The 14,556-nt window shown below is 41.9% G+C and overlaps 1 protein-coding gene across 1 annotated transcript in view; it reads left to right on the top strand.

Moving 5' to 3' along the window:
• Positions 1-14,556, top strand: part of npr1b (natriuretic peptide receptor 1b) — a 58,195-nt gene that overhangs the window by 5,983 nt on the left and 37,656 nt on the right. The window contains exon 2 of the mRNA XM_036539153.1: positions 13,505-13,692. Within this exon, the coding sequence (XP_036395046.1) occupies positions 13,505-13,692 (188 nt within the window). The remainder of the gene's footprint in view (positions 1-13,504; positions 13,693-14,556) is intronic.

Genomic DNA, 14,556 nt, shown 5'->3' with positions numbered 1-14,556 from the left:
TACAGTCATGCGTGATATAAATTTCTCTTTAGTCTACTGGCATTTGTAGGGATGTTGAAAAAGTCTGCGTATCAATGTAGTTCATGTTGGGTTTTTTTTTTTTTGTTTTTTTTTTGGACAACACAAACAATTCAAATTAAAAAAGAGGACGACTCTATAAGCCTTCAGTTTTAAGGATGTATTTTGCACATTTACATTTTGCATCTGGAAGGTTACAAGCATTCAGCATAAAAATTCTCAACATAAAGTTCACTGTGATTTGACAGAATAGCATATTATCCATAGTCCTGACCCTTAAAATGGCTTTTTTGTTTAATGTGTATTCATGGTAAATATACACACAGTTTTTGTGATTACAGCATAACATTGCTGACATGCCAGATCATGTCCTTGAATGTCAGAAAGCTTAAGGCAGTAAAAGTTGTTTTATGATTTAATCTGTAAGTTAAGTTCTAACAACAACTGTCTAGCAACATGAAAACAACTGAAATATCTTTCCAGGAACATGGGTTATACTTAGTAGTGTAGGCTACAGCAATATCATCTTGAACTATTTTTTAATTAGTTTTCAGTATAAAGGTATAATAAAAAAATATAAAATGAATTGTGTTTTATTACTGTGCAGTTACACTACTAAGTGCATCTCCAACTTTGCATCCAAGGTATTTGACAGGCAATGTTTGATTTCTCGCATGGCACCTCATATATTAAATGTATATTCTCCTTTTCAAATAATATGACAGTGGAGCAATTGTGATCGCAAAGGGGAGAACAAGCCTGTAGAACATAAGTGTAGTTTTCTGCAAATTCAGTAGAGAGAATAACTAAATGAAGAGCTGGTTGTTCTGAGAAGTGATTAACATACCCTGTCACTGAGAGGTTCACTGTGATAACATTAAAGTGTGACATTCAAGTCATTCATCCTTCTCCATGGTTCTAGGCAAGTCACTTTTAGTTTTTGCAATAGTCATTGACCTGCTTGCTCTGTCTGAACAAAAATCAAAGATACACTACTGAATTACCATTTATGCAGATGACATTTTCTTGTAATGACAACACCCACACAAAACCCTCCGGCTAGTTCTTAACCTCGTCAATGAATACAGCTTGACTTTTGGATGCAAAGTCAACTGGAATAAATCAGAAAAAAAAATTCCTATTAGCAGCCCCCGTGCCCTTGCTTTTTAGATGAAACAGAACAGGACTCAAACACATAGGGATAGAAATCTCACCAGATTGAGTAAACTATATGGTCTGAATTACACAGCCATCCTTAAATCAATTACAGATGTTGCTTAAGGATAGGATAGGCTCCCTATCGTACTGGTGGTTGTGCAGCAGCTTTTCAAATGAACATACTCCCTAAACCAAATCACTTATTGTCCATGATCCCTATTATTCCCAAACCTTTGTGATTTGTAAAACTTGTCAGTGCAAAAGGGTTATTTTGCTGGGAAAGCTTTCTCCTTTCAAAAGGGACAGTGAATTGTCTGCTCTAAACTGTCTTATTTATTGTTTTTGCAAAAATGATACAGAGAATACTCCCCTCTCTGGATGGAAACTGAACAATAGGTGCACTCTCACTTCTCACTGCACAACGATTCATTTTGAGCCATATCAAAAAAAAACCCTTGCCTTTCATCAACATTAGATACTTGGTTTAAAAGGTCATTCAGCATAACCTCACTATATGTCTATTATCTCCAATTTGGCACAATCTCATCTTCACTATTTCAAAAACACCTATAAAAAAAACAACCTATTCTAACCCTGGAAGTGTTGTGGTGTTTTGCAACAGGGTCACCTCTTTAACAATGTTAATTTTCTCTGCTTTGACCTTTTGATCAAAACCACAAAGTGATTTAAAGAGAAAAGGCATAAAAAACAAGATTAATGTGGTGCTGCTTGCTAGAATCCAGTGGTATGTATCAGACCCATGCAACATTTCACAGAAATCTCAGAAAAGATTAAATTTATCTTAAAATATATTTCACTGTTCTATAATATACAGTAAAATGTCCACATATGGTGCGCTAATCTGATTCAAACCAACAAATATTCAAGTCTCATCATTATTATATTGTAACTGTCTCTAGAAATTGCTGCATTTATGTCAAAGCGATGTTGACATCGTTATCACGGCAGGGTGTAATTCAACAACATAACTGAATTCAATAACAATGAAATTCTTTTGAAAAAAAAAAAAGAAAGACTGGGGGCCTTAATGACAAAAGCCTGAGCGGTGATTACCCACATGAAGGCAGATGGAGACGCAGTCAGAGTTTAACAGAGAAACAAACGAAACAAACAACCGAAACAGAGAAAGGGGCAGCTAGATGCATGAATGCGAGCGGTAGAGTGGCAGTTAAACAGACTAATGGGGAGTACAGCGAGTGGGAGGAACCCAGGGCACAGGCAAGGAAACGGGTGAAAGGAAAAGTACAAGCTGTAGTATTCAGCGAAATCATCTGGGGCAGGTAGGAGCCTCGCTCCGCTCGGATTGTCAAAGCCTTCTCGTCTGTCACCAGGAGAGCTGTGACCTTTTCCCCGCGACTCATCAGTGGAAAGGAAGCGTTTCACAATATGCCCCCCCACCAATCCCCGTCCCCAGGGCCCAATAAATAAATATACACATCATCAACAGCAGGAAAGGACACAGGGGGTGGCTCCTAACTCTGCTACGTCCAGCTCAAGTGTCACTGTCAACGCCTGCTAGACTGAAGGGTTTTTTTTTTTTTTTACTTTGACTCTAGGTGTTTTTGTGAAGAAAACAGTGATAACAAGTTGTGGCAGCAGATTATATTTGCTGTTAATGGCTGAGTTTGCCAGATTAATTACATCACACACTGTCCCTGGTGGCATTGCTTATCTTTCTCTACTGTCCACCAACTTTCCATTTGTTGACAGTTGCAAAACTTGTCAACGGGTGCTTCATCAGACCACGCTGAAGACACACAGCCTTGCCCGGCAATGTAATGCGATCTGCAGCAGAATGTCGCCTTTGTGATCTGCCGAAGTGTATCTCGCACAGCAGAAATATCGCCCGCCTGAAAGCGACCGTGGACGCTGTAATGGGCTGCTGTGTGTAAAGTGAAGGGAAGGGCACGGCTGAAATGGAGAGGAACACCGCTGTGTAATTGGTGGAGAGTGGCTCTGCGGAGCGTGCGACTGTGGTGTGTGCGTGTGTGTGAAGAACCCTCGCGCTGAGCATCCCTATGTTTCCATGCCCCTATGCAAATGTCTTTCAGATGGTCTGGGAAATATTTCACTCTCTGACAGAATAGGGGGCTTGGGAGTTGGTTGGCTGGCTGGCAGTGTCACTGTTTTGGGAAAAGGGGCGTTTATTTGTTACTTCAATCCCTCACTTCCCCACCAGGATCAGCCATTGAAAGACAGGGCTGTAATCATTGAGAAAGACCAGGCACATCAACGGCATAGGAATGACGCTTCCCAGAATCCCTGTGTTAAGACCCCCAATTAAGCACAATATTTGAAAACCTTCAGGTTGTAGTACTTGTCACACTGTATGATTTGGCAAATCTTTCCTATTCATTGAGTTTGGGTTCAGCAGATTCCATGGAATTTTAAATCAGACTATTGTTGCATGTTTTATCACCTCAACGCAGCAATGATTTATTGTTGATTTAAAGTATGTGTTTGACTATGAATTTAATCAGATAAGGTGCTGCGTGGAAACCATTATTCTCTGGCAAACAGTCCCAAACTGGCATGAAGGGGGAAATGTGTTGCTGTTGTCTGCGTGTTACTTCACTCAGATGAACGGGGGATAAGAGTGAGAAGGCATCTTGTTGCCATTGTGCCTTCTTTTCCTGTGCTTCTACGGGAAATGGCTTACCAGAAACAGCTGCTAGAACATTTATTTCAGTGTTGAATGGTGATTTTTACATTGCCTGTTGGCAGCTCTTAAACTTGTACAAGTCAGCTTGTACAACAAGAAGCAGTATGCATTTCAGATTTCAGAACATTTTATGGAATGCCAGAAATTGAACTGTTGACAGATTAGAATCTTACACATTGCAAAATGTGCTTCTTTAGGATTTCAGTGTTCATGGCCCAATTTCAAAAACAGTGACAATTACAAAAAAATCACGAGTCTCTCCTCTGGGGCTGGGACATCACAGCTGCAGTTCTTTCTTCATTTTACACACAGTTCTGTGTTTTTTTTTTTTCGGGAAGCAATTATAACAATTTTGAGCAACAAGTACCATCAGTGATGGATGTAAAATGTCAACATGATTGATAAAAATGACAACATTTAAGTATATTGTATGCACTGAATATGAACTTAAATAGTGGTATTTAAACGCTTTGCAGCTTAACTTGCTGGTCTCTACACAATCTGGCAAGCATCAGTGAAATGCCAAAATATTGCCATGTGAAAGAGCACAGTGAAAAATGTCATTCTGATTGGTCTATACCCAAAGAATCTGATGCATTGAGCTTCAGCAAATGAATGGATCACATCTGAGTGCCCATTCATACACGCAGTTCTGCCATATCATCTTATCACATCGATTCATAGCAGCTTTTGTTTCCCCTTTTTTGATGAGTCTACATCCATGCAGATCCTTGAATACAGATCCTACAAGAGGAATGATTTTAATTGCAGGAGGAATGGGGGGGGGGGGGGGGGGCGTTGGGTGGGGTTCTGCAGCATGTCGCAATAATCGCTGCGTCACTGCAGACACAGCAGGCCAGTGTGGGGCACGTTTATTAAGTGCAGCTTCTGTAGAGGATTTGAAAGAATAAAAACCATACTTGTAGAAGTGTTTTGATAAATACAGCATATTGCTTGCTGAAACTGCGGTACACTCCAGTTGAGTTGAGAAGTGCGGCAGAGGAAAAGGCCCACGGGGAGACATGCAGGCTGGATCCGTGGAGCTGGGTGATTCACAATGTTTAACATCACTCCCAGAGCAGTGAAAGAAAACAGTGTTCTGAGCGCTTGGCAATCATTTCTGGATTTAGAAAGCTTTCATTAAAGAAAGTACCAGTGTCGGTTGCACTGAGAGATTGAGAAGGGCGGTCTTGCCACAGCCAAGTTTCTCCTTTTGCAGTGATGGGCTGACAAACTGTATGTACATGTACAGCACACAGAGTTGGTCCCTTGTTGGTGTTCTGAACCAAAAAAAGAGGAGGGGGGCTGGGGTTACATTCCACTCAAACACGTAGTTCCTCTGGTATCTAGGTCACATGTGAACACATATTTTCCATACCTCTTACATACATTCAGGGAAAATATGGCCAGTATATGCATTCTCCCGTTTTCTGACATTTGGCCCCATCCCCACATGTGTAACTCCTATTTCACTGTGCATCACCCCTTCTATGTACCCCCTACCCCTGCTAACTAAATGTCACACAATGAAGTGCATGGATTAAATGATAACTTCTTGGCATATGAAAATGCTTAAGATACATGCTGTATTATAATGACATATAGATGGCGTCATGCCAACTATTAGGTAAAATATGTTCATGTTAAAATATGAAAACATCATTTTGACTGCATATACAGAGGGGAAAAAAATTGTACTCTGTGTTATATTACTTACAAATGAAAAACACATGCATTGAATCACACGCACGTGCACATGCACGCATACACACAAACGTGTTCAGGCATACACTCACACATGTGCATACACACACACACACACACACACACACACAGACACACACAGAGTGTGACTTCCATTGTTCCCTTGCATTTTGCACAGGAGGCCTGATCTCTCAGCTGCACTAAACTCTTCCAGTAAATCTGTCAGTAGCTTCTCCAGCCCAGACGTCCTCCGCCTGATGGCCTCTCACCCATTAATCAGAGCCGTTTGTGATGTTGCCTTTAATCAAGGCTGCTGACGGGTAGCGCTCCGCAGGTGTCAGAGCATCAATCCCCAGGCCCCGAGGGAGACAACGGAGGTGTTCCTCCAGTGAAATATTCCCTTTGCACCGATCCTCTCTTATAGTCTATTAATCAGTGTAATTTCATTCACATCTGACTTGGAGCACCATGTTACAGCAAAGCAGTGTTAAAGAAAATCATGCTTTCCTATAGATGGGATACATGTCATGTAAATTAATGCATGTTTAATACGTTTGTTTCATGTATTATATATGATTGCATGACACTAGAATGATTGGGCCACACAAATGAGCTATGCAGTTCCTGGTCTTCAGTGGATTCATTGTTCAATAGTAGGTGTTAGGACTCAAGATGTGAAGTGAGGTTTTGAAAAGGAGGGAGGAGGTATAGCCATTACGCTAAACTGAAGTCTCAAGCTATAAGAATTCATTAAAACATGAACTGTAGAACTGATGAAAACCTGATGGGTTAATCCATACCAAAACTCTTCGGAAGAAATGTTGACAGGGAAAGGGATTGGCTTCCAACAAGGAGGGACAATATTACAGATGATGTCATGCCAGTGGAACCACTTCACAAATCTCACCTCACCCCACTGCTCGCCTTGGACTTCCCAGAAGTCAAGCAACTGCAAGGCTGTGTCTATGCTGCCACATCGCCTTCTGTCACCATGGCTGCTGAGCAAGAGGGCGGCCATGCTGAACTAAACTACCCACAAGGCCGTGCCGAATCCTTTGCTTTCTCTTCCTTCCCGTTTACCCACTCCATATGGCACTGGTTAAAAATTAATCCACGAGCCAGACAGTGGGGACGGTGGAAAGAAAAGGTAGAGGAGAAAACAAACAAAAATGTTGCTGTTACGCTGGGCACTCCGCATGAATACACACGATCGGCACACAGACTTGCCCCCTGAAGTACAAGCCTCCTTCTTGTCAGGAGGGGTGTCTAGTGCTTCCTTCAGGCCCTTAGAGGGCTCCTGTGTGCGACCTGCCGTGCCTGTAAATAGAAAGGCCAGCAGCGTCTGCAGTCTCCGCTGACAGGGCAGGTTTAGATTGGTATAGAACAATATGCACATGGCCAAAATAACTGAGAAATCTTTGATCTGGTGGCGATTGAAAAAGTGTTCTTGGAAAATTTGAACGGATTTCCCAAAAGTTTTACTTTTACGTTTAGAACTCTGGATAAGAAATAAGTAGCATTCTTATCTGGTGCAACTTGAATTGTACATAAAATAATGCAGATGAACTGTAGTACAAGTACAGGACCACTCTCTTCATCTGCCATAAAATGTACTCCACGTAAATCAAACGCCTCTGATTTGCTGTGGTTCATGGACCTAAACATCCATATCAGTCTGAGACTCTTTCGGTATAAGCTCTGACTCTGCACTCCCATTGTGGGCACATTACCTCAGAGTCTTGTGTCTGGGATGAGAATCACCCAGACTCACTCCAGCATCGGGGACAATTGCATTTGTGCAAGACACTGGTCTGGAGCTAATCCAGTTTGCATCCATTATCTTTTGCTCTGGTTTCTTTGACTTCACATGAATTTGCACAGCAGTGATTTCATTCAAGTAAAGATGAAAGAGACATTAAAAGGAGCATGGTTTAGCACATGTGTGATCATGCTCTTTTGCAGTGCCAACCTGCTTATCTTAACTCCACATTGTAGCCAGGTGTTGCAACAAAAAAAGGGATCTGTCTGAAACTGCAGTGGTGACTGGTAAGGACATGCAATTTAATCCATTTCACACCTCTTGAAAATGTTGCCATGTTTTTGGCTGAGCACTTGGCAAGCATGTGAGCCTGATTGAACAGCTTTTTTCTGTTGATCTGCAGTGGCAGTTTTAGAAGGTCATTTTCCATGTGAAGGACCTGGACATTTATGGATGCACCTTCCAGAACATTCCCCTATGCACACCACCAGTCACTGTTATCCTCCTTTTGATATATGGTACTGTATAATGAACAAAATAATTATGTTTCACGCTGTGCCATTATACCTGCAGCTTTTAATTTAGGTAAAATGATTAATACAGACATGATTTAATTTTAAATATTGCACTGTGTTACAAAGTGTACTGTGTTGAAAATGTAACCGTGGATTATAACTGTAGCTGAACTGACACTGCAGAAACTAATGAAAAATGGAAAATATGAAGTGTTTTTATTTGTCTTTAAAAAGCTCAGATGTAGAATTTCATGTTTAGAGCATTCCCAGTGTTTTCCCGATTCTGGCTTCAGAAATAAATGGTGCGTTTGAATGCTATAACTTTGCAGGTATATATGCCAACTTCAATATTATAATTTTATCTGAGGTTAAACCCAGACAAGACAAACCATACTGAATATAGATACTCGTGGCTGCTTGGCATATTGGCACCTTCACATTTATCAAAACATAAATCCAAATGTTAGAAAATGTCAGACACCACACGAAGTAGGTTTCCACACTTTGTGGAAGTATTTGCTCACAAAATATAAAAGCAAATACACCTTGACAGTTAAAGGTTCTGCTGCTTTATTAAAGAAATGAACTTGCGCTCTAATTCATATTTCTTTCTGCAAGAGCCTGTCAAGTTGTAATATAATGCTGCAGCTACATAATTATCGTGCATAAAATTCAAGGCCCTTCATCTGAAATTGTGTCATGATTGTAATTTCACATTCTGTACAGAGGCACTGACTCCCAGAGCAATTCCTCTATTTAATTAGAATTTTTGTTTTTCCAAACTGTTGTGGGAAATTATGCAGTAGCTGTAAGGGGTTTTATCAGTTGTAACTTTGCACACGGCAATCGTTGCATTACAGGAAAACAAAACAGTTCCTGTTTCTTTGTTTGCCAAAATGCGCAAGTGAAACTGGTCCTTGTCTTGTTGCTTTGTGCTTATCAGACTGCGAGGGTGGGAACAGTAGTTGTGACAGTAAATACTATCTCCTGTCTCCAGCCCCCAGTCCCACGGGTCAGTCCACGGTTTAACCATTAAATCATCAGGTCACTGAGTGGCCCCACCAGTCAGGTGGCCATAAGGTTGTCATGGAGATAATTGGAACTGAAGTCCTGAATGCCCTATGCCCATTCGAAACTAGAATCCACTAAATGCTTTGAGTCCTGTGATAAACAGCTGTACCTTGGCTTGTCAGCCAGTCTTCAGTGGTCTGCTTAAGGATGTCTCAGCTCTTTGCAGCATACACTGATCATCAATTCTGAACCATACCTGGTTGCTGTTTTAGTGAATTACTAAGCCTAAAGCTATTCAAAACTGTAATTCAAAATTAAATTGTATTTACACAGCTGTGTTTCCTTGGAATATTTTTCTTCTCCCCAGATATCGGCATCCACCAAATAAATAAATGGTGTTTTTTTTTTTTTTTTTTTTTTTTTTTTAACAAAACCTGCTATGATGTTATGGAATCTTGAACTCTTCCTGTTCAGCCAAGTAGAAAGTTGGATTCCAAATTATCACATCAGATGCAGAGAGACAATCTAAGCAGCTGGAACCCTCAAGGACTGCATTAAACTGTAATTACTTCATTTTATATGGGTGATGGGTTTGACAGCTTATTAAAGAAAAAGCACATCTAACTCAAGCAATGCCTGTTGAATACTTGTGGGTCAGAATAAGCAATGAATGCTTATGGCCAATAAAATCGCAACCCATCTTCAACCTGGCTGGTTACCTATTTCATTTGCTCATATTTCCTCAAGTGCACCATGCAGCAGCATCCATAGAGCAACCTTCCAAAAGGGATTGAAGAAGTCTGAAAATGTCCTAAAATGTATTATTTTTGTTATGATTTTTTTCATAAGCTGTTTTCTCATTCAAGGTGGCACACATTCTGAGTGATCTGGTAAATAAATTGGTGGGGCCACTTCTCTGAACTGTTTAGGGTGGTGAAATGGACAAATTAAGGAAACGCATCAAACACAGAGATGCTCTGTTGGTAGATAGATATAAAGGTCCATTTGAATGGACTGAAAACCAGCACAGGTGGGTGGCTGTGTGGAAATGTAACACCTCTGCGGTGAAGACCTGACACATTTTGTAAGAGGCAGTTATTCCATAGCAATTGATTCTGGGCTGTTTTTTTACACCTTGGTGCTCCCAGCATGCCCCCTCATGTGAAAATCAGACATCTCAGAGTGTTGCTGATGTGAAGAACAGGGTCTCAATCAGGACCCAATCGACCCCTTTGGACTGAAGGTGTGTGCAGTTAACCCAGGGAGAGAGGAGGGAACGTCTATGCATGGATCTTGATGTGGTGACCATGATGGAGGCCCGCTGTAGCGAAGGGCGAGAGCAGTCACCCCACCTGGCCTCGGACCCGGGTCTACGGGGTACCAAAACCTGCAGCCTGCCGTCAAGCTGCAGGTTTGGTACCCCGTAGACCCGGGTTCGAGGCTGGGTGAGGTGACTGCTCTCGCCCTTCGCTACACCCGCTTACAGCTTCTGTTTGAGGGACAGTCGGTCAGTTACTCAGACCTCCTGCTGGGTGAACAGGTGACGCACTATTAGTGCTGCTGTCACAGATCGTGTCTTAGTGTTCCATGGCCACTAGCTTGCAATTCCTGTGAAGGGACAGCTCTACTGTCTGAGGGGCATGTGCCTTTGCAGGTCACTTTGAAGGCATTAGCGTTCATTTTTGACCTCTCACTTTTTGCACTGCCTCATCACTCTCCAGCACTGTTGTTCAATAAAACTAATGTATTTTGAATCAGAGCGCAGAAGTTCACATCTTTTTCAAATTTACCCGTCTTGTTCTCTTCTCTTGTCCCTGTGAATGTAGCTTCAGTATTCATCAAAGCAAATAAATGCACATCCCCCGAACAGCAGTGACTTGTGATAATGAAGTGATTTCTTCTTGATTATCAAGCGCAGTGAGAGATGTTCTCTGCAGCTGTAAGGTGGTCTTATTAGAATGCTTGTGTCCCTGTGTTGATGTTCAATACACCAGCTGATGTTTCATCATTACAATGTGTTTCTCAAATCGGAGGATCTTTCAGGCATTTTAAGGTGCTTAACTGCATCATAGTGACTGTTTCTTTCATAGTCACCTTTGATTATAGACTGATCCTAGATTGCAGCCCAGCAGTACGTGTGTATTTGAGTTTGATGTTATAAGTATTGTTTTGGCGGTTTCTCTGGACGAGTAGATACAGGAAGTTAGGTTCCAGTGATTGCCTCTGTCTGCACATTTAGGGAGGGGAGGGGACTTGCGTCACAGAGCCCCTCCAGTCCCAGGTCACTCATAAGCTGCATGTGTGTCATGCAGGGGTTGGCTTCCTGGTTCAGACTGCCGTGACATGACCTGCTGACCTGAGGGGCAGCGGCTCAGATCTGTGCGGTGCTCTCCCTCCCTGTCCCCTTGCAGGGAGAGGTGCACAGGGCCATCATTTATGGACCCTCTTTTTTTCTGGTTTGGGGGGGGGGGGGCTCTGTATTCGCATCCTGCTTTAGCCATTAAACCTGAAACAATAGCGCTGGACAGGAAGCCCGGACCTCTGGAATGTCATCACACCCCTGGAGATTTCCTGAGCCACTCGTCCCCTCTCCACAAAACATGCCACTCACCCCGGTTCTGACAGACCCGCCACTTGTTCCCTTTCCACCAATGCCACTGCTTGCCCCCATCTCTCACTGACATGCCAGTCACCCTGCTCTGGCTCTGGCAGACCTACCACTCACCCTGCTCTGATCTATCATTCACCCCTGCTCTGACAGAATTACCACTCAGCCCCGCACTGACAGATGTTCCACTCATCCCTGCTCTGACAGACCTACCATTCACCCCAGCTCTGACAGTCATACTGCTCACAATAATACTAACTTCTATTGCATGTGTCTGTCTGATTGTGTTCACTATTTCTGTCTGTCTTGTTCTCTGTTCACAACTTATAAATTGAACCATGAGCAACTTCCATGCACAAAGTCTGTTGATTGTGAAATTGTGAGTTGATTTTTGGTCTTGAAATTTGTTAGTTTCATGTCTACTGTTGTGTTCTTCTAATGCGGTGAATGCTCTACCAGTACAGTTTATTTTTATGTGGATTTTCCAGTTGCCTCTCGGGTGGTTAGTAAAATGGTCTGTCAGTCAAGCTGCTTAATTTTCTGTTTTAAGTTTCTCTATGACCATCGGTTCCAGTGTTCAAAGTCTGAACATCCTTCTTTTGTTTACATTCTAGGTCAAGAATTATGATCACCATTGCACTTAGTTTATTTTTAAATGACTTTGAAGGTTAAATAAATGTCAAAAAAGGTCATTTAGTCGTATGAATTACGTTTGCCAGTTATGGGGAAAACATTCTGAATCAATTTGCTTGTACACTAATTATCATTTACATAACTGTAGCCTTAGTCATCAAGAAAAAAAGCACACATATCTCCAGAAGATTAGCTCGTAAATTTAACATCCCACAGCTAATAGGACTTCTCCAGCCACTTGCTAATGAAGGGGTACGCTGAAGAAGAGCACGGGTGAGGACCCTTTCCCCGTAATTACCTCATTATGAGAGTTAATTGAACCAGTGGAAGCCGACTCGGCGGAGAGTGTCTGTAGTGTCCATTTCGGTGTGATCATTATCGCTCCTGCCGTCAGCGGCATGAGTCACAGCAAAGCTGTCAGCCATGACAAGCCCCAGGGCCGGGCAGAGGTGAAGGCTATGGCAGGCAGACATGGGAAGTATGTGCTACTCTTTGGGGACACATTTGCCTGATTATAATTATTTCCCCAGTGCATGCATATTCGTATCATTCATGTTGTTATTATATGACAAATTCTGTGCCCATTTTTGCTGTAAACAAATCCCGCAGTAAGAACAGGACGTCTTTATCGGGCTGAAGCGTAATCAAGTCTGAGCTAAAACAAATGACAGTGTTTAAAGCGGTCTGAAGTTGTTTTTATAGTTACGTTTCTTGTTATTTATATAATGGTCACCAATCTGGGGTATTTTAAAAAATGGGAAAATGGACTATATGTCCTATGCGTATATTGAGTTTACTTCATAGACATTTGAAGGGTTTCTCCTGTTTTTCATAAAAATTGCTGACTGTCACTCTCCCCCATTGCTTCTCAGGAGTGATGACAGTATGATATGGGACAGACTGTGCGTTCTGATAGATTGCCTTTGTAGTAATATTTACTCTAAACAAAGGTATTACCATTCGATTAGGTGTCGCATGGTAGGTCCAATTATTCTTTCATGAATACGGGCTGTTGGTTCAGACTCCATGAGGGCAGTGTATAGTGTAGTCTTGGATCAAAGGAGTTTGTATATTTAGCCCTTTTCAAGAATATTTGCAACAAAACATTGATTTATTTTACACACCACCTCACCATTGCTTGTGGAACACTGGTTTGATGCTTAGCAGTTACATGGACTGCTCTGTTAAAACATTGTTGTATGGGTATATCACTTTCAGATTCTGCAAAAAAGAAGAACAAAAGAAAGTATCATAATATGTGACAAATATTATATTATATGGTCAGGGCAATGGAAAGTTTAAGTTTGAGTTTTTATTCTGAAACACTGTTTGTGCTCTGTAATTGTCTAAAAGTTGGTAGGACACAATTTGTCAACACAGTTTGTCATTTCTCTTCTGTATCACTCTCTTGGCAGTGGTGTATGTTTGCTGCTCACGGGACATTTTCCGGCAGTTAATGGTGCACTTCCGCAAGGCCGGCCTACCGCAGGAGGAGTATGTGTTCTTCTACATTGACGTTTTTGGCGGCAGCCTGGACACTCAGCCTGCCTACCCCTGGGCCAGAGGAGACGCAGACGATCCCATTGCCAAAGCGGCCTTCCAGGTACGAGGAGAGGTTGGCGTAGACCAATGCTTAGCAACAGCTGTCATGCAGTGCGCAAAGTGCAGTGGATTATATAGTGCAGTGGCTGATGGGAAGTCAAGAGCTTTCTAAGTACTCTCCACAACCTCAACTTCCATCATCTCCTATGCAAAGTGGCACTCAAACGTAATTTCCCTCAATCACTCAGTAAATCCACCAATCAATCTATTAACTACCTAATCTGTTTAACTAAACCAATTTTACGAATCCCATTGGGAGTCCAGAGGCCTTGGCTGGAGGTAGCCATCACCCTTGTGACATATTTTACCCAGTGGACTTTTTCAGAAGCGTTTCAGCTTAAATGAGCTAATGATCAAATTCTGTCATGACTAATACTGTTGCTTAGTTACCAAGAGTGCCTTGGCAACACAGGAGTCAAAAATTTGGTTCAGGTAACTCAATTGCTGGAAGAAAAAAAAACAACAAAGCTTACCTTTTTTTTTCTAAAATATAACTGCCTATTCAGTAGATATGAATTTACATACAATCAAAGCATAAAGATTGTGTGTGATGTGGCTGTAGCGGTTCTTTTATTTTGCTTGGCGTCTGATGAAGGGATCGCACCTGGCCGTGGGCCGAGGTTGTTGACCCCCCATGTGGACATCACAAACAAGGAAAAAGAAAAGGGGGGGGGGGAGATGGGTTAGAGAAGGTACGCTGACGTGGAAAGGAAGTGGTGAGTGGGATTTTTATAGTAATGCCGACGACCGGTGTGTTTGGTTAATGGTGTAGGGTTTGTCTGAAAATTCTCCTTCTGACTCTTTGTTTGGAACTTCAATAATTGATTCTTTCAGAAACATACTAAATGCATTGTAAACCAAACCA

The sequence above is a fragment of the Megalops cyprinoides genome, chromosome 10 (genome assembly GCF_013368585.1).
Source record: "Megalops cyprinoides isolate fMegCyp1 chromosome 10, fMegCyp1.pri, whole genome shotgun sequence".
NCBI lineage: Eukaryota > Metazoa > Chordata > Actinopteri > Elopiformes > Megalopidae > Megalops > Megalops cyprinoides.
This window is presented reverse-complemented; position numbering and strand designations above follow the sequence as displayed.